The sequence below is a fragment of the Maylandia zebra genome, linkage group LG2 (genome assembly GCF_041146795.1).
Source record: "Maylandia zebra isolate NMK-2024a linkage group LG2, Mzebra_GT3a, whole genome shotgun sequence".
Classification (NCBI taxonomy): Eukaryota; Metazoa; Chordata; class Actinopteri; order Cichliformes; family Cichlidae; genus Maylandia; species Maylandia zebra.
In genome coordinates this window covers 20,870,045-20,890,654 of record NC_135168.1, presented here as the reverse complement: position 1 = coordinate 20,890,654, position 20,610 = coordinate 20,870,045, and the positions used below count along the sequence as shown (strand labels likewise).

The 20,610-nt window shown below is 45.1% G+C and overlaps 1 protein-coding gene across 3 annotated transcripts; it reads right to left on the bottom strand.

Moving 5' to 3' along the window:
- Window positions 1–3,519: 3,519 nt before the first annotated feature.
- maml1 (mastermind-like transcriptional coactivator 1) lies at window positions 3,520–19,763 on the bottom strand. Of its 3 annotated transcripts, none has more exons than XM_004552036.3 (6): window positions 19,421–19,763; window positions 18,367–18,843; window positions 10,806–12,089; window positions 9,353–9,577; window positions 9,061–9,172; window positions 3,520–7,635 (listed from the first exon to the last, which is right to left on the bottom strand). In XM_004552036.3, exons 2-6 carry the CDS (start codon window positions 18,691–18,693, stop codon window positions 6,665–6,667), a joined length of 2,919 nt encoding a protein of 972 aa, XP_004552093.3. In that variant the 5' UTR covers window positions 18,694–18,843; window positions 19,421–19,763; the 3' UTR covers window positions 3,520–6,664. The 3 variants fall into 3 exon arrangements, with proteins under 3 accessions (XP_004552093.3, XP_004552094.3, XP_004552092.3); XM_004552037.3 differs by having other exon boundaries at window positions 18,367–18,661; XM_004552035.4 differs by lacking the exon at window positions 19,421–19,763 and having other exon boundaries at window positions 18,367–19,414.
- Window positions 19,764–20,610: the final 847 nt, after the last annotated feature.

Sequence of the window (20,610 nt, the reverse complement as noted above, 5' to 3'; positions counted from 1 at the left end):
CACTGGAGTGCCCAAAAGCACAAGGTGTGCAATACTCAGAGACATGGCCAAGGTAAGAAAGGCTGAAAGACGACCACCACTGAACAAGACACACAAGCTGAAACGTCAAGACTGGGCCAAGAAATATCTCAAGACTGGTTTTTCTAAGGTTTTATGGACTGATGAAATGAGAGTGAGTCTTGATGGGCCAGATGGATGGGCCCGTGGCTGGATTGGTAAAGGGCAGAGAGCTCCAGTCCGACTCAGACGCCAGCAAGGTGGAGGTGGAGTACTGGTTTGGGCTGGTATCATCAAAGATGAGCTTGTGGGGCCTTTTCGGGTTGAGGATGGAGTCAAGCTCAACTCCCAGTCCTACTGCCAGTTTCTGGAAGACACCTTCTTCAAGCAGTGGTACAGGAAGAAGTCTGCATCCTTCAAGAAAAACATGATTTTCATGCAGGACAATGCTCCATCACACGCGTCCAAGTACTCCACAGCGTGGCTGGCAAGAAAGGGTATAAAAGAAGAAAAACTAATGACATGGCCACCTTGTTCACCTGATCTGAACCCCATTGGGAACCTGTGGTCCATCATCAAATGTGAGATTTACAAGGAGGGAAAACAGTACACCTCTCTGAACAGTGTCTGGGAGGCTGTGGTTGCTGCTGCACGCAATGTTGATGGTGAACAGATCAAAACACTGACAGAATCCATGGATGGCAAAGAAAGGTGGCTATATTGGTTGCTGATTTGTTTTTGTTTTGTTTTTGAATGTCAGAAATGTATATTTGTGAATGTGGAGATGTTATATTGGTTTCACTGGTAAAAATAAATAATTGAAATGGGTATATATTTGTTTTTTGTTAAGTTGCCTAATAATTATGCACAGTAATAGTCACCTGCACACACAGATATCCCCCTAAAATAGCTAAAACTAAAAACGACTTCCAAAAACATTCAGCTTTGATATTAATGAGTTTTTTGGGTTCATTGAGAACATGGTTGTTGTTCAATAATAAAATTATTCCTCAAAAATACAACTTGCCTAATAATTCTGCACTCCCTGTACACTGCTTTGCTAAAATGCCAGTATGAGCATCAGTAACATACCAAAACAACAATGCCTACATCAACCAAAATTTCCAAGACGCCAACAAAGAGGGAACGTAGCTACAAAGCTCACAGTAAGTCACAGCAGTTAATGGTCTACAGAGCTACCAGACCCAACTACCAAGCTAAATTTTCATAACACTATTTTAGTTAAACTTTGCAACTCCTGCTTTTCATACATTCAACAGTTACACTCTGCCACACCACAAGACTCGCCCAGCCATGTGTCCAGTCAGGCCACAAACCAACAAGACTAATATACCAGTGAAACACCAGCCACGGAGTTTATGCTTCCCAGCCCTAGTTATTTAGTACAAGATGATTTTAACCCTAGTCTTCAGACAGATACCTGTGGTGGGTATGTAACAAGTGCCACCTGGCAGTTTGATGCTCTCTGCCAGGTGATTGGCTGTTCACCTGTTTGTCCATGATTTGGACAGGGGGAACAGACTGTGGCAAGGTCAGCCTGATGGAATCGGTTCACCTCCAAATAGGGGAAAGCTGTGAGCTGACCCTGTGCAAGACTGGGGCAGAAAGACTTAAAAAGGTAAAGATCAAGAGCAGTAACTAATCATAATCTTAAAGATGTGTAAATAATTCTGGCAGTGTGGAAAGAAATAAGAAACCTGATGTCAGTAAACAGCATTTATAGATGAGAACATGAATATGTTGAGTCTAGTGTGGATGCTTGAAGGTGTAAATGTGAAACACAAACATGGAGTTAAGCCCAAAATGAGTCCTCCTCCTCTCTTGTAAACCACAAACTGAACAGTAATGTAACAACACTCACCTGTTCACTAAAGTAAAACGTCGCTACTTTCTGTCGAGAACAACTACCCGAGCACAGGTAACAGGGAGAGGGAGTAAACCTGTGGGGCCAGATGGAAACGCCTGATAGGACTGTAGTTTCCCGACAGTTCCCTCAGGCTCTTTTCTAATAATAACCAGTTTTTGTTTCCTCCAAGAGACCGCTCACTAGAAGCGATTGAATCAGAAAGGTTCAGGTTTGTTTATACCTGTAAGTCTGCAGTAGATGAATCATCTGTCCTTACAGCACATTTTCAGAGGAGACTGTTACAAGCCCAGGAGTTGATGTACTTTATTAGCTTCCTGTTCTGGTCAAATTGGACTTCATTGTTTATTTAGAGTACAGCAGAGCTGCAGAGAGCAAGTCAGGAGGATGTTACCTGTCAATAACCCAGCAGCAGCCCGTGTTTAGTTTTAATATTGTTACAAAGGAATGTAAATCAGCGATTTATTGGATTGTAAACTCTGTTTTATTGTTAGATTTACCTTTAGGTGAGAGGAAGAAAGTTATAAACTTTTCTAAAGCTTCTAAAGTAGCTTCTGCTTTGCCCAATTAATTGAATCATTAACTGTAATGAAAAGTAACAGTTAACAGGATTAATATCACTGTAAACATGGCTTGAATAGGATGGCTGCCACCACTCTGGGGTTTGTGTACCTGCTGATTGTGTGTCTGTGTGATTGCTTTCTGCCTGTAATACTTTAACAGCTTAAAGTAAATTCCACTGGCTTTATACAGTTAAGAGACTGAAACGCTGTGTGCAGCTGCTCCTCTCTTCTGCCTCAGATTCGATAACGAAAGGGTCCAACCCAAAACTGGTGTCTTATATTAAAAACTGTGGTTTGACAACAAAGTCATCCAGTTAAATTGCTTCCAACATGCTGCTACAGGTAACGCTGTAGTGTGAACTCAGCTGAACTGAGGTATGAAAAAGTGAAAATTAAAGTGTTTGCAGCAGCATAACCTGTTAACTGCAAGGTGCTGCATGCGTGACATGGCTGGGGGCTGAAAGTCTGACTCTAGAAAACTTTGTATACTAGGGTCACATCAGAGGCAGCTAATACGGAGCCTAAAAATACAATTTAAAATGTATTATTTGTTATGATGTCTGTTATGAGCAGACAACACCGGTTCACCCTTGAGTATGGAGTCTTTTTATGCTTGAATAATTCAAAGAGTTTACAAAACAAGAAACTTCTCTGAAAATGGTCAGGTACAAGGATTGGACTGAAAATGAGTGAAAAAGCAACTAATAACCAAGACTTGACTCAAGACTTTTGCACAGCAATGTATGAGAAGGTGCGAGCATTTGTCACTGCTCATCGCAGTGACTGAGGATGGTGCTGGGTCTGATGAGCAGTGCGACGAGGTGGTGGCCTATGACACCATTAACAACCACCTATAACACAGTCATGAGATTGCACCTTGGAAGAGTCCCCACTCACACCTTGATCCACGTGACCTTGAACAAGAGGCGAAACAGCTTCATGAACTAGAAAGAGCTTCATTTCATTTCCATGATGGAGGACGGAAAACCTCCACAGAAAACTCAGGTCGTCTCATTTAGTGAATGTGTTGAATCAGGTCTAGAGAATTCACACAGACAGAAACACACAGGCAGCAGCTTTCTAAAGAACTATATTTACATAATACTCTTGTTTTACAGAGAACCATATCAAAAGTATAAAATACTTACAAAACATCCGCTGCAATATATAAAAATAACATCTATCTTCTCCAGATCATTAGGAAAGGCATACATACAAAAAATATATTTATAGACATTTACACAGAGCCTGTTTACAACATTTAACCCAGAAAACCCCGGGAGACCGAGCGAGGCTGGAAGTCGAAGGCGGGCCCAGGGATTGGCAGCGATTTGAATGGAAACACGAAACCATCCCCGAGCGACCGATCGGCGACAAAAACAGGAACAGCGCTGCCGCGAGGACACGCAAACATGGACAACAGTACAGTAGATAGGACGACCGGGTCACCGCTCCACTTTCAACGTGGCGACCCGGCCGGAGTTCCACCTTGCAGAGAACCGTCAGAATGGTTCATTCTGATTAACGCCGGCGGTGACAACTGTGTGGACACAACGGAAGATTCATCAAATGCAGATGACGCAGTTTGAAGTCTCTGAATGACAGGAACGCCAACGCCGCGTCCCCAGCACGGAGTCTGAGCAACCTGACCGAGCCCAACGACTGCAGGGATGTTTAGTTCACATTAAATTTCTAGCTTAAAACAAAGCGTCAAACTGTCACATGGAAATGTTTCGATTTTATTTTTATTTACTTTATATTTCTATGTTAAATCACATCCAGGTGAGAACAGTGGGATCTAAATCCCGAGGCCAAATTTTCTTGTACATATGAAGCAGGTGTAAGACGAGGGTGAAAACTACTTTTACTTGAATTCTGCCTTAAATAAAAGGACTGAAATTCTTCAGACTGGCAGGGCATTTTACTCTATCAGCCTTCAGACCACTGTCTGTCAGACCACACACAGGGCAAAATGTCCTCATTAAAGGGCACAAGTTTCCTGTGTTTTCCATGTTTTTCCGCTCAGAAACGCAGCTTTAGAGGAGGTGATGGATGATTTCTCTGCAGGTTTCTCGCCAGGCTGAATCACAGAATAACATTATGAGTGACTTAAAGGCATCGCGGTTCAGTGCGCCTGTTTGTTTGGACTCTGCGCATTCACCTGGAGGTTCAAGTACTGGACTCCGCGACAGAAACTTTCCGATTCCTGCTGCTCATTTCCCGGCGGCTTGTTATGTTTTTAAAGGACCATTTCTCTGTTTTTTCCCCCTCGATTTATGAAATCTGCTGGAATATCTGTGAGCCTCCAACAACCAGCTGGCCTCAAATTTAAAACATGACATTTCATAGGGGGAAAAAAGGCTCGATATACCAGCATCTCATTTACCTAAACAAAGAATGCGCTATTGTTAAGTTATTTAAATGTTTATGGAGAAAATAATTTCCCTACAGTATGAAAATCACCCGGCTCAAGCTGTAAAACCAGAAACAAACACATGTTGATTCAGTCCTAAAAATAAAAAAACAAAACAGACAACCAGCTGAACCCCCCCCCCCCCTAAAAAAAAACCAAACAAAAAAACAGAGGGATGGTCCTTTAATGTGACTTAATGCTAACGTGGCGGTCGAAGGCAGGGACTGCAGGTTCAGTAGTAATCTTACTGCTGTTTTTGTGCGTGCACACAGTTTGTTTGTGTTTACCGTTGACTCGTGTGCAGATGTTTAGATTTACACTCCTGGTGGAAGAGAACAGAAAGTCTCAGAAACCAGTTTAATCAGTTCAGGCTACTTCACAACAATCAGGAAACCTTCAGGCAAAGGATCACAAACACTTTCAGTCTTTATACGGGGAAAAATTAAACTGAGCTTCAACGCTCTGATTTCATTTCCTTTAAAGACAGCTGATCCAGTATCAGGTGGTGGGTTTTTCAGGCTTTGACCTGAATCTCGTCTGGCTGCTCTCGAAGCGCCAGTTAGTTCTTGTCCCGTTCATTAGCAGATATGCTCTGATGTTTATCACGTAATGTCCTCCAAATGTGCAATAAAAGGTCGAACACCACACAGCAGCCAATGTTTGGCCCACAACTGACTCTGAAAATCAGCATCTGTCTCTGTTGTGCCAAAGTTAGCCCAGATTAGGCCCAAACACGCCTGCTGTGTGCTCATTTCATTCCATAAATTTAGAAAGTTTGAGGACAAAAGCTGATTAGTGCCATCCTGCAGGGACAACAGCAGCTTAAAAGAAGGTGGCAATCGTTTTAGAACCAATTCTTAATATTCATGTAAAAGTCCACTTTTTTTTTTTTACTCCATAAAAACCCCAATCTGCATTTTAAAACTGGTTTTATTTGTATAGTGCATCCAAGTCCAGAATGGAAGCTCATGTCAGGACTGCAACAGTAATTTTTTTTAAATGTTTTTTTTGAGGACTTTTCTACCAGGAGTGTTTTTACACACCGAGCGCTTCGTTAATCTGCTTATCTGAACGGAGCCTTCGAGGACCGCGTGGAGATGTTAAACGACAATTTTCACTCAAAACGACAATACGATCAGTTTCATAGTGGACTATCCCATCACTCTTATTTTGAAAGGTCAGTCACTGCCCCAGCCGTTCCTGTCGTGTTTCCCACAGACTCGCTCAGCTGCTTTCCAGAGACTCCATCACCTCATCTCATATGGATGCCTGCGGATCACCGCTGATGTGGGCAGATGTTCTGAAGCTGCGGTGAGCTGGGAGGTCATTCCACCTTGAACCTGAAGCAGGTTTAGCGAGGTCACCGCGGCTTCAGAGCAAGAGGACAGCCAGCTGCAGTCCGAACAGTGGGATGAGGAACTTCCTGGAAAGGCAGCTGGTTTTCTTACTCTATTATTTAAATATTTATTGATCTAAAGTGTGGTGTTCCCACCCGTGAATTCAGTCTGATCTGTGGGAAACCCCGGAGGAGCTCAGCTGCACGGATCAGCTGACTCAGCTGAATTGCAGAGCCTCCGAGCAGGAATGTGGCCGCTTACAGGAGCTCTGAACACTGTGTTTCTTCATCGTGCTGCAATGATTCAACGGCCAGTCTGTGTGTGTGCGGTGCTGACAGGCTTCTCTCTGACAGCGTGAGAACGTGACGCGGTCGCCAGCCTTCTGCGACTAACGCCAACACGTGGTGGCAGCAGGAAGTGGTCGGCGGCTCACTCTGCAGGCTTCGTGTGTGTGCGTGCGTGCGTGAGACTAGTGGTGGTTGGCGAGCAGTTCGTCCAGGTCGGCCATCCACTCCTGCGTGTTCTGTCCTTTCAGCAGCGAGTCCACCAGGTCGCTCTCCGCGGGGAAACTCCCCGACGCCACGTTGTATCCGAATGACACCTGATGCTGCTGCTGACTCACTGTTTGGCTCACCTGGTATCCTTGGTTACACTGTAGTCCCTGGCGACCGTTGCCTTGCGGCTGTCCGAACGCTGCCAGGTTGGGGAGTACGGCCTGGTTCTGGGGGCCCTGCTGCTGATTGGTCATTGGCTGGCCCTGTCTTTGGGGGTTGGGCAGTGCCCTCTGCTGGGGCGCTGCCATGTTTGTCTGCATCATTTGTTGTCCGGGATTCAGACCACCCATCGGACGTCCACCTGGGTTGCCGCCAAAGGGGGCGGAGCCGGATGGCATCTTGGGAATGCAAGGCTGCTGCTGCGGCGGCATGTGGAAGGCATTGGGGGGGCCGCTGAAGGACAGGCCTGCATTACTGGAAGGCGGCTGGTTGACGAGCTGCTGCTGCCAGGCGGTGCTCTGACCGCCCGGCATGCCGCCCCCCATGTTGCCCTGCATGGAGGCTGGGAGACGGGCAGCTCCGGCCACATGAGGCTGCTTCAACATAGCTGCATTGGGCGGCGTCTTCAGGTGCTGCTGCTGAGGCAGGAGGTTGTGCCCGTACGGAGCGCTCATGGTGGTGTTCAGAGACGTCTGGCGCTGCAGACTGGTTTGCTGGGCCAGGTGGTTGGGGTGCATGCTCATGGTGTTGTAGAGGACGTCCACGCCGGCTCCACCCCCCTGACTAATGTCAGCCTGACTCACTGTCGGGGGCGGGGCTACGCCACCTGCTGGACCACCACCCTGACCCATGTTCATGCTCATCATGCCCTGGTTCTGAGGGAACATACGGGACCCGGGGGCGGGGCCTCCCATGGAGCTGACACTGCCCATTGGCTGAGAGGAAGCTAAACAAAACCAGAAGAACAGAAGAAAACAACAATCAGGAAAACGTGCGTCAAAATCTTTTTTCAGAGTGGGCCACATAAGTGCGTCGCCCCAGTGAAGCTCCTTAGTCGCACATTTAATCCCTGAGATCTCGTAATAGAAAACATAAAAAGGATTTTGTTTGTCCCCGTAACTCTAACCCTGCTGGAGCTGAACCGCTGATCTGTTCAGCTACTTTCATTTCCCATTCAAATGAGCGGCATTTACACAGTCAGCCTGAACCCACAGAAACCAAACTCACTCTGGTTTCACTTGTCCAGGTATAAAACACAGCCGCTCAGAAACTTTTAGAACAAACACATTTTTAAAGATATTCACCATAAATCTGTGGTCTCATATTAAATATGAATGAAGGTGAAACCTGTAAGAACGCAGGCTGTGTTTTTATTTCCATGAGGAAACTCGTCACTTTGGAGACCAGACGGTCACGAAATCCTGAACTTTGATAAAAACTCTGCTGGTTTTACAAGGTCCTGATTCTGGCTTCTCTGTTTTAGATGTCATTTTAATATTTAATCTTTTGTGTGCTACGACTTTCTGCAGTAACAGATCATACCATTTTTAACGGGCTTTATCCTAAGGCCGGAAAACAGAACGAACCTCTGCTGTGCGTCTCCATAAACTCTATCATATTGGAAGCTTCAGCCGCCCGAGCTGCAATCTTACGGTCTTTAACTGGTTAAGGTTTATGTTTGATGCCGAATTTGTTTGTTCTGTGTTTTTTTAACTGGAATTTTCCCATTGGTCAATGATCAACTCTGCATTTTGAACCTTGAAATTATTCTTGAAAAAAAAAAAAAAAAGCATGTTTTCAAAACATTTCATGGTCCGATCTTTCGAAGCACACGCACAACTTATACCCAAGTGTTGGCACTTTGATCCTCCTTCCTCCCGCGGATGAGGAAGGATACCAAACCAAAAAGTCCCATACCAATCCCATACCAAAAAGATGCAGAACACACATTCAAATAACTCCTACTTCCTGTTATGATTACTTAAGTGCTTTTTTGGTACTTAATAATTCTGCATTGGAAGGTGTCTGCTTCTTCTTATATTTTGTGGCCTTTGATTTTGTGATTCTGAACTGAATCACAAAGCATTCATTATGAAATAAATAAAGCAAAGTAATAAAAAAAAAAAGTCCCAGGAAAGGCTGTGATCCTGCTCAGGAGCGTTTCATCTTTTTCCACCTTTTTCTTTCAAAAAAATAATCACTTTTTTGTCTTCTGTGTATTCTCCCTGAACAACCACATGGGGCAGTAATGAGCTCATTCCACATGTGAAGAAGCAGTGGGCAGTTTTTTAGAGTTGCAGCTCTGTCACAGAGGTATTCATGCCTGAGAGACCTGAGAAATGCATTGTGTGAACACTTCCTGTAGGCGTACCTGTAAACTGGTTGGCCGGCTGCTGTGGGTAAGGGTTCTGACTGGCCGTTGTTCCCGACTGGTCCTGGTACTGTGGAGGAGGTCGGGTCAGGTGTCGCTGCCGCTGCTTCTCCTACACAGACACATGGAGAGGGTTACTGTGTGGGCTTCAGATTTAGGACAGATGCGAGGTGTAACTCATTATCACGTGGCCACTGAAGGTGAGCAGTGCAATGACAATAACGGAATAAACTGACCCTCTCAGTGTTCAAGCAGGTTGGAAATGTTGGAATCACCTGCAGATGAGTCTTACCTGTTCGGCTAAAATCTGCTGCTGCCTCTGAATGTACTGCTGCTGTTTCTGTTGCTCCAGGATCTGCTGCTGATGATGTTGTTGCTGTTGTTTCCTCGCTGCTGCCTCTTTACTGGTCATGTACGCGTTACCGTGGTTACTCGGCATGGCGTTGTTTCCAGGCTTGGCCGTCATGGCGTTTGTGGGCCCCGGGCCGTGTGGAGGAGCGGGGTAGCCGTTCTGATCCTGCAGATGAAGTTTTGTGTTTTGTTACTGAAGAAGAAGCGACACTTTTTTTTCTCTGCTCTAAAAAAGCTTCATGTGACTTTGGTAACAGCGTCAGGCAGTTCTTCATGACTCCAGCGCAGAGCTGCTGTCGAGCAAAAAGTTTAACCAGAGCATCTCATAGGTTACCTGCTGCAGCGTTCTCGTTTAATAACTTCAACCACTTGTTGAGTGATCCTTCCATTCAGAAACTTACCGGTCTTGTCTGTATGAAAACAGACAACTGTTTTTCTTTGTAAAGCTCCTGATTTCAGATCTTTAAAGTGGTGAAGTTATACGGATATTTTTCAGTTGATTAATATTGTGTGTTCATTCGTCTGATTCTATGCTGGGATCATTTAGGTGTGTCCTAAAGTCCTCTTGAAAATAATCTTTATATCTGAAATTATGGAACTTGTCTTAAATGATGTTCTTTCCTGACCAGCTGTCCTTGAACAGCACATTTTACTTTCAAGAATGAAATAAAAGCAAAATAAATTAAAATAAACTTCATCTTGGTTAAAACAACATTTACAGATTAAGTGGGACAGCTTTCAAATGTGATGATCAGAGGGTAGTGGTTCTGAAATCCTCACTAACTATAAATGTAATTTTAGTTTTTGACAACACTACTAATTGTTCATTTTTCACTGCACAGAATTTACCTGAAGGCCTGCTAGTGCCCCCTTGAGGCTGAGGAGGGAACTACAGGCTCATGATGGCTGAGAATGCACGGTGCACCCTGAGGGGGGAGCTACAGGAAAGGTTATTCCATTCAGGAAGACGTATCATTGAAATTAGCTGGGAATGTTCATCTTTGAACAAAATGCAGACAGACAGCATCGCAGGAACAGTGTGTCCTGTCTGCTGAGAGGAAAAGTACAGGCAGGAGCGGCTAAATTTAAATACACAGACAAGGACAGAGGGGGGGAGGGTGGGGGTATAAAGTATGAAAGGCTGCTTTGTCATGGCCTCCCTCCCTCTGTCCGTCCACCCCCCCCCCCCCCCCCCCCCGCTCCCATGGGAGGGTTAGCAACCAGCTGCTCGACCCAAACAAACACTAACAAGCTGAACAAAAGGCTGCTGCCCGATTTTACTGCCCCCCCATTCCAATGAGGAATATGGGGGGGATTTAAGTTTTTCTGTCACTGTTGGCTCTAAATCAAGTTCGGATCACGTGTGATGGCTGTGTCTCGTGGGTGCTTCTCACCTGTGGGTGTGGCATATGAGGCCGGTAGGGCTTCTCTTTGCGGCACTGCTGCTGGATGAGTGAAAGCAGGCCCACCTTCTGGTTCTGGTTAGTGGGTCGCGGTGGTCCGGGCCCCGCCTCATAGTGCGACAGAGGTTTGGTGTTGTTGTAGTTCAGCATGACGGCCGGGGCCTGAGCACCTGCTGCCGGCGCGTGGCTGAGAGGCGGCCCTGAAGTCGGGTGACCCAGCATGTTGGGGTGTCCGGCGGAGCCCGGCATGAAGCTGCTGGCACCCGCCTTTGGAGAGGCCTTGTTGGGCTGACTGGATATCACCAGCTGCTTCTGGGCATTGGGATTGAAATCCTGTGAGTAAAGGGAGTTATTTGTGGATTTGTCCATACCAAATGCACTCGCTTGTGAGCTTTGAGAGGTATTGGGCATCTGGGACCATGGAGAGGGGTGGGTGGGGTGGGTGGGGAACTTGGCTCCTGGCTGCTGCTGCTGCATATGTCTGTGGAGGTGCTGGACTCTCTGCTGCCGGACAGCCAGTTCCTGGAGCTGCTGGGCAGGGGACAAGTCTTTGGGCCCCTGAGGGAGGAGGTGGTTGGGTGGAGGCTGGATTTGCCTGGGAGGAGCAGGCTGGGAGGTGGAAAGAGCTGGGGAAGAGGCAGAGGAGGAGGCGACAGGGGAGCTAGTGGGATGAGGAGGAGCAGTCCCGGAAGGCGTGGATCTGACTTGGGGGGAGCCAGTGCGAGAATCCTGCTCGAAGACGGCAGAGGGTGGGGAAAACTCCGCCTTCACGCTCACCAAATCTGGAGGAAGTAAACCCTGGGAAGACTGTCCCCCCCCTCCTGCCCCTCCCCCGACAGCACCACCACCAACCTGAGTGGCTGCCAGTTCCAGAGGGTCTTTGCGGTCCTCAAAGCCATCGTTGAGGATCTCCTGGATGTCTTCGTAGTCCACAGGGAAGTTCAGCTCCTCCATCAGCTCTGTCCACTCCTGTTCGTTCAGTTCAGGGAACAGGCTGTTGTTGCCAACCGGGGGTGGCATGATGGGGAGGATGTCGTCTGGCTCCTGCTTCATCTCTTTCGGATGGAAGTCTGGACCCGGCTCTCTGCCACCGTCTCCCGACTCGCACATGGGCCCGTTAGAGTTGCTGATATCTGGCTTGGAGTCAAGCGGGGAACCGGCGGTAGCGCTGTTGTCCTGGCAGCCTTTCTGGCTCGACGGGAAGCTTTCATAACTGTTGACTTGTCCTCGCAGGTCAGGGGGACTGAGGCTCTCCAGCTTCCTCTTTAGAGTCTCCTGCAGTTGGAACGACAAAAAGAAGCATCAAGAGTTACTCAAAGCAAAACCCCAGACGGTTCAAACCTCAAAGTGAACCTCTGAGTTTAAAAAACAAACAAAACATAATTTACAAAACAAGGATTATTTATATCTGTAAAAAATACATTACTACATTTTATCTGACCCAGACCCAGCATGTTACACAGGGTCTGAATTCTGACCGGCTGACAAATCAAGTTTAAAAAAAAAAAAAAAAAAAAAGTGCCACTTTGTTTGGGAAAATAAAACCTAAATCAACGAAAGGCTTTAAATAAAATATTCCAACACAAGGCTGAAAGAGGAGGGCAGGGGTGATTTGGGAATGACCAAGTTACCAAAACCTTTGTTGCACAAAAACAGGATATAACATAAATAATTGTCAATTGTCAAATTGATATTGTCAAAACTGCTTCTGTTTTTTGTGTAATTTGAATTCTTTCTCACTTTGGTATCATCACCATCAGTAGGCACACGCGCAGCTGAGCTGCAGGGGGTGTGCAGCAGAGAGACAGGTGCTGCTAAAATCACCGGCAGGCCGGCTTACATAAGGATATAAAGGGCAGTCGGCAGGTCTGACGGCTGCGTTCTGTCAGCAGCTCGACTCGCCCGATCGCAGCACGTCAGCTGATCCTCACACTACGCGATTGCCAAACGCTCTGAACACCTGAGGTACCCGTGATGACAAGCAGGCAGGTGGACACAAGCTCCAAAGTGCCTCCTGCTCTGGAAAGTCAAACAACAGTAGCGTCCCTAACAGATTTAAAAAAAAAAAAAAAAAAAAAAAAAAAAGATCACACTGCTTTTAAAGGGGATTTTCTTCCTACAACAAGTCCTGGATCAAAACTTCACAGATGTAAAAGAGGCAGGGTTTAGCCTGCTCTGCACCCACTGGTCCAGCCTTTGCTTTCAGATGAGCAGCTTTGGCCTTCCTTTTAAAAAAAAAAACCCCAAAAACACGTCCTCGCCAAAAAATGCTGAGAATTTCCTGATTAGCCAGAGTGAAGCCAAAGTGGCAGCATCCAAACATTCAGAGCAGCTTATCTCTGACTCCTCAGCTCCTCCCGCGACCCTGACGCTTCTCCCGGAAGCTCTGAAAACAGTCTGAAGGCCTCACGTTCACCTGTGTGGGCATTAGGGCTGCCACGATTAGTCGACTAGTCACGATTACGTCGACTATCAAAATCGTCGACGACTGATTTAATAGTCGAGGCGTCGTTTGAAGCTTTGTAAGATCACAAAAGACGCAGGAATAAGTAGTAGGATTTATGAGTGTAATAACGGATTGAAACAGAAGATGGCAGCACTGCATGTACAAGGATGCCAGCTGCTGTTAAACCCCGAAGAAAAAGAAGCAGCTCTGTCCCAGAATTCATAGCGCAGCCCAGCTCAGTTTCCAACAATGGCGGCAGCTAGTTAGTTTTAATATTACTCTTTTTATTCTTTCTGGGTCACAAAATAAATGTTTAACATATTTTCAGGCGAGAATGCATCTGTGTAAACTTCAAACATCTGTTCAGTTTATCAAGACACCACATATTTTCAAAAGCGCTCCAACGTTTTCGGAGACGTCTGTTACCCACTAGCTCGTTAGCTAGCCGGGGGCAAGGCTCACTAGAGCCGGTGGGAACACCGGACTCCCGGCAAATCGTTTTCAAACCCACCGCCGCCTTTCGCTACTCAGGTTAAACATATACAAATCACTTAGATAACTTACAAATGTTATTTTTTGGATTTTTTTAGTATTTTATTTGTTCCTGAGTAAATCGGTTTGGCTGAGATTAAAGTTATAGTTTTTACACAGCTGAATAAACGTCAAGCAGACAACTGATTATCAGAAGTGTGAGATGCTCCAGAATATACTCCGTTGTCCTGTTATATTTTAGATAGCAACGAGTTTATTAAACTCCACCGAAACAATCTGCAAATTTGATTAAAATTTAAGAAACTATCATCACGTCTTTATTTTTAGTTAGCACCTTAAACACTTAAAGCTGTAAGCTAATGATAGTTATATAAGAGCAGATGCATGCTGGTGCAATAAGCTGTACGTTTTACGTCCAATGAATGCATGATCTGATTAGTCAACTAATCGCAAAAATAATCGGTGACTAGTCGACTATCAAAACAATCGTTTGTGGCAGCCCTAGTGGGCATGCCAACACTCTCGGTTGGTCATGGCATTTGAGGTGTGTGGCGGCATGTAGGGCTGCTCAATTAATCTAATTTTAATCACGATTACGATCTGGGCTTTCAACGATCATTAAAAATGACTGAGCCGATTATTAGCCCCTCCCTCATTTATCCGCGACACCTTAAAGGCCGGTCCGTGAAAATATTGTCGGGCATAAACCGGTCCGTGGCGCAAAAAAGGTTGGAGACCGCTGATTAAGAGGACCCGAGGGAAGCTCGGAAAGCTAAGCAGAAGTTATTTGGAGAGTGACTGCAGTTGGTTGAAAAGAGAGTTAAAAAAAAAAAAAACTTCAGTGGTGTTGCACACTATTTTATATTATTTTTTTAAAGTCATTGTTAACCCTTTAAAGCCGGTCAGAGCAGTAAGCTCCGTTTTGCGTAACTATTGTTAAATCCCTGTAGAACCTGAACCGTGTAAGCTAGCGCAATAATTTGTTTTGCATATGAAACCGGAGGAGTTGTACTTACATCTGATGCCATCAGCTTGTCCTCGGTCACGGTTTCCTTCCACATATAGCTTTGCAAAAATTGCATAAAAAGCGCTTGCAGGAACAAAAACATAATATTCCAGAAACACGCTTTGCCGTTCCTATCAGCTGTTCGTAACACTTCCCACAGTGAAATGATGCACATGCTGTTTTCTTTGCAAATTTGCATCATAGGATTGTTTTTTGTTTTTCCTGCAGTATATAAAAATTGCTGTATCTCCAAAATAAAACTATGAAGACACTCAAAATAAATTTCCTGTGGTGGGAAACTATTTTTTGCAACTTTATTGTATTTAAAGTTTTGAGGGATAAACCTCTTAAATTTCTCCAAGTAGAAATATATGTAAACAAAACAAAAGCGATTTTCAATTTTTTTTGTAGTTTATTGCACTTTTTTGCAATTTATGTAATTACTATGGACTTAATGCATACATATTATTAAAATATGGGCTATAACAGTTGTATTGATGTATAGCAACTTGAAATGCTCCCACAAATGGCACTACAGCATGTAAAAAAATAATATAAGCTCTGGTGGACTTGGTTCTATAGTAGGTCTTAAAGGGTTAAATAAATATCGTCAAATAATCGTGATCTCAATTTCAGTGAAAATAATCGTGATTATCATTTTTGCCATAATCGAGCAGCCCTAGCGGCATGTGTGTGCATCAGAATCTGAACACAGATAAGTTTCAGTTTCCTTTAGTCACGTTCGCCCACACACTCCCTCTGTTTATAAAACTCATGATGCCTTCACTGGTGTCCGAGTCAGACAGGCTTAACATTTTTTTTTTTTTTAAAGGCAACCATTTTCAGTTAATGGTTTTTATTCTTAGATTCTTCTGAGTAACTCTGCATGACCCTCAGTTCATAATAATCCTTCTTTGTCTAACACGAGCCTCTGTGAAGCTCATTAGTCCAAAATAAGATGCTTTAGCCCCTCCCCCTTTGGGAAAACTTCTTCCGTTTGGCAGGTGGGTGAGAGCGTATGCCCTCTCTGACATCATACCAATCAAAGTGTAAAACAAAACAAAACTGAAATCTACTAAACTGATACCTGAACTTCTGAATGACACATTTTGCCTCATTTACAGTTACTCTGCTCTGATCAGCTGACCAAACAAAGCACCTGTCGTACCGCAGGTGTACAAGTTTTTATGTTTCTGATGCTAATAAGATGACCACGTGAACGCCTTTAAAACCTGAAATACAGGTCCCACTCCACCCATGTTGCTATGGTTACAGACCTGGAGTGAGACTAACGAGAGTCCTTTCAATGAGACAGCCTCAACTGTCAGGTAACGGAGTGATATAACAACACATGCTGACATTACAAATAACAAAGTCATCATTGTGCTCCTGGGCACAGACTCAAACTGCTTCTTTTAAACACAAATCTACGTCCCACCCTCTGACCTTCGTAACTAACAGTGACACTGCTGAAACTCTTGGGACGGTCATGGCCACTCTGTGCATTTTTTCTGAGAGAAAATGACTGTTTCCAAATATTTACGGGGTGATTCATCCTGGAATTTTTTGACTCAGCCTTTGCCACAAAATTCCGGACTATGGGCCCCATTTCTGTCGGCCTGCAAGTGTTTTAAGGGGAGAAATCCTGACTTCACAGAGTAACCACTTTAAACAGGTTCACTGGAGTTTGGTTTGTCCACAGTCAGCTGTTCAGGAACCAGCCCGACGTCTGATATCAGGCTGGCCAACATACTCTAGGTGAAACCATCCACAGCTCGCTTTCTACTTTTAGATCACTGACGATGTGACAGCCCTACAGCTTCTGCTCCATCATCATCATTATTACCATTATTGTTATTATTATTGTTATTATTGCAGATGAATTGCTTTTTTGGGCAAAAAATGCTTGACAATTTTTTTTTTTTTTTTTTTTTTTTTTTTTAAATCAGGAGTGGTGAAAAATTTACTTTTTTTAAATGGGTGATATCACTGTGTGATAAACACAGTTTTATTGTTTGGTTTAAATATGACAAAGAGCAACATGACATGCAATTACTGTATGTTCTCTGACACCACATACATGACACAGGAAGGAAGGAGGGAAGGACAACTAAATGTTTGTGTGACAGCCAATTAGAATACGATGCTCAGAACCCACAGGAAAGGCTTCGAGCACAGAACACTTTCAGGTGCTGCTCCTGCTCGTTAACTGACGGACAGAAAAACGCTCAGAGGATGCGATTACACTGAAACATCAGTTCCTCTCTGACTCAGACTCTTATCAGCCAATGTGTTGTGAAAACACTCAGTTTCACTCAAAACTTCTACACGCACACTCGGTGACATCAGGGGGAGCCAGTTGTAGCCCCGCCTCCTCCCAGCCTTTGCTGAGCGAGGCATTTCCCCAACAGCGGGAGTTTCCTCTGTGATGAGTCAGCAGTTGGGGGGGAGGGGGGGTTCTGCTCACACTGAGTCACCTCTCAGGGCTTTCGGGCCGCCTCACATTAATGTATGACGAAATATGAGAACACACACCCCGAGCCTCTACCGCAGCGTCACACCTTATTGATCCTGCATGTAAGCGATCAGCTGCAGGAAACTTCTAAGTGACTAAAACCTCCTCTTCATTTCATCTAACCAGAAAACGGCTGACTGACAGGAAAACAAAAACTACACTGCTGTTTGTTCTCAGGAAGCTCATCTGATCTAAACCCTTCAAAAATCTTTCAGAAGAACAAATTTATTCCATCATCCACAGGCATTTTTAATTCAGCTCGAAATTACTGCAGAAAATGCAAATGGTCAAAGGTCAGAGCTGAGAGGTGCCTGGATTTTCAGAGGCACTGAACAGAGAAGTTTGTCAAAGCGACCACAGGCAAACTTAGGGGAAACACGTCACATGACCACACAGCAACGCCACAACACACACACAAACACTCGAGTGCAAGCGGCTTCACTGATCAGCAGCTTTGTCGTGGTCTCATGTTATTGATTTGGAATTTATCAATGGCGGTGATTAGAACAGACTGATTAACTGGGGTATTACACCTAGTGAGTGATTTCAGAGGGGGTGAGGCTTGAAACACTGGCTCATTCTCAGCGCCTTAATCAATAAACTGATCAGCTGGGTATACTGTCTTTCAGCCACACCCGCCCATCATGAAGAAGCAGCTGTTATCCCAAAAGAATTTGTTTCACACCTGTAGGCTTCTTCCAGTTACTTCATTTCACAATAAATGTCCTTGTTTTATGTACTGCTGATTGGCAGATTTCATGATGTAACAAAAAACAAGGTTTCTAAAAGAAAAAATACAGTGAATCATTCATTCATTAAATGTTGGAAACAAGTTCTTTTAAAAAAATCTTACTAAAAAGAGTTGGACTTAACTGCGTTTTTGGTGTTAAACACCAATTAAAATAATGTTTGCAGGGATCTAATGAACATGTCAGGAAGTGATGCAGTCCCTGGCTAACTATGCTTATAAAAACGTGTGGAATGACACTGGTGGATGAATAAAGACTCTTCAGTATCAGTGCTGTTGTCTCTTGTTTGGACCCTCCAGCTGCTTATGTTGATTTTTATGAAACCTGTGGGTGTGCTCACTCACCAGGGTGCTGCTCCTGCTCTGCTCCCCCGTCGTCACCCCGCTCTCCCCGTGCTCCCCGCCGGTTCCTCCTCCGCCTCCGGGCGCTCTCTGCCCGGCCTGATCGCCGCTGGGCTGGTGCTGCCGGTGCTTGTTGGACCGCTTGGCTTTGGACTGCAGGCAGCGCTGGTGCAGGGCGTAGGTCTGTTGCCGGTCCATCTCCTGCCGCTCCATCATCGCGGCCAAGTAGCGCTCCTCGCAGTTGTTGTGATGCTGCCGGAACTGCTCGATCCTCCGGCGGAGCCGCTCCATCACCTCGCTGCGTCGCGGTGTAACAAAATCCGCCATCATCAATAAAGCCTTGCAGTAAACTCCCGGCTCAGGTTTCGTCCATATATTGCTGAATCTGGCGTCTACACCCCCCCTCACTCTTTACAAAGACTCCGGTGCTGGCTCCATGGAGGCGGCCTTTGTGCTGCTAACGGCCTTCAGTCACACTCACTGCCGGAGAGGAGAGGTCAGGTTTTTGGGGGCAGCACCATCCAGCCTCCTCGTCTACCTGGTCTTGTGTACAACAGCTCGTTTAATTAGCTGTGTAAAGCTACCGGAGTCCTGCTAGAGCCTATCTGGTCCTCCCTTTACTCCCCGAGCTGCCCCTGCCCTTTGCTCCTGATCATTTATACCCCAGTCTGAGAGACAGGCTGCTGCCTTCAAACTCACTCCCGCTGGGCTAACTTCGGCTAGCGCATTCCTCCACTCTAAATCAAAGTAGGAGCCTAAAATCCTCCCACCCCACCCCCAGAAAATGAGTTAAGCAGAACCTGGTCTGGAGCTAGCCTCCGTCTCCTCGTCCACCTGCCCGTTACCGGCGGTGCTCCGCTCCCGACAGCCTCCTAACGGCTCCACAACGCCCCTCAAACTTTATTCTCCTCGGCTGATGGAGGTTAGCTCGGGTAGCATGGGATTAGCTGGCTGGCTAACAACTTGTCAGCTAATGGAAATAAAACTTCACGCGCTTGAAAACAAACTGCCAGACTTTCAGGACATCTGAAGCACAGTTAGAGTTAAAGTCACTTACTGTGAGAGTGCTGCTGTCCGCTCTCCTACAGCATCTGTCCCAGCATCTGTCCTCCGAACAGCTGATCCTCCCGCTAGCCGTTAGCCGCTAGCTACTAACGCTGTTTGGGGTTCGGCTAGCTAGCAAGATAGCTAGCCTGAAACGTTTAAATGAACCATCATACTTTAAAACTATCTCCCCAGAGTTACACCCAAGGATAATCTTTCCCTCGGCTGAGCCCACGTCCGAGATGAACTGTTTGGGAGCGAATTCCTGGGAAACAGTGGGATAAGAGTCCCTCTGCGCCTCTTCTATTGTTTTCCAAAGAACAAGTTACACCGCCGCCATCTTGAAAACTTTCTCTTTTTCCCCTCCTTCATCTGCGTTACAGGAATGTCCCCGCCTTTTCCGGTGACGGACAGTAGAAACAGCCAATCAGAAGATGAGACTGAGTGTTTAAATCAATGACTGTAGAACAATACATAACAAACACACACGCGCACAGAGTGTACGATCGGTAAATCTGTTCAAGGGAGGGTTATTGGGTTATTGTACCACAAAAAAACAAACAAAAAGAAACCCAAAACAAATAAACTCAAATAAATTCACTTTTTGAATATTAATTTAACATGAATATAATTTTTTTTAATTATGAAAACCACTGGCAGCTAATTTTACTGGCAGCAGGTTAAACACTCATCAGCAGTTTGACCGCCACAATAAAGATTATTTGGGGTCATTAGCGGCCCCTGAAGGACACTACTGGGGCCAGTATTCCTGCCTCCCCCCTCAGAAAAAAATTAATTAATTAATTAATTAATAAATCATAGATTAGGAAAAATACAAAAATAAATACATTAATTAATACTATGCAAGAGTTACATAGAAATTAACATAGAAAAAGAAACCAAAAAATAGAAAAAACCAAGGTTGGACATACAAAAATACATTAAACTATAAATTAGAAAGAATAATATAGATATATAGCCCCCGTGAGAAATGGCACGCAGGGGTAAGTATACTTGTAGAGGGTGTCTGGTTCAGTGGTCATAGGATCTAATCTCTGCTTTTTTGCACATGATGTGATTCTATCAGCTTCATGAAGTGGTATCCCCCAGCTCGCAGCCGTGGAAACGAGAATTAGCGTTATTCAAGAGTAGCTTTGCATGATTTACGGTTCATAATAATCCTTCATCTCATACCAGGACTGC

Bases quoted from the DNA above. Each gene is read 5' to 3' on its own strand.
- maml1 (XM_004552036.3), bottom strand. From the start codon at position 18,693: ATGATGGCGGATTTTGTTACACCGCGACGCAGCGAGGTGATGGAGCGG. The intron at 9,173-9,352 runs GTAAGACTCATC...GTGTCTGTGTAG, and splicing joins AGCAGATTTTAGCCGAACAG to GAGAAGCAGCGGCAGCGACA. The intron at 7,636-9,060 runs GTACGCCTACAG...GGTTTTGTTTAG, and splicing joins GCCGGCCAACCAGTTTACAG to CTTCCTCTCAGCCAATGGGC.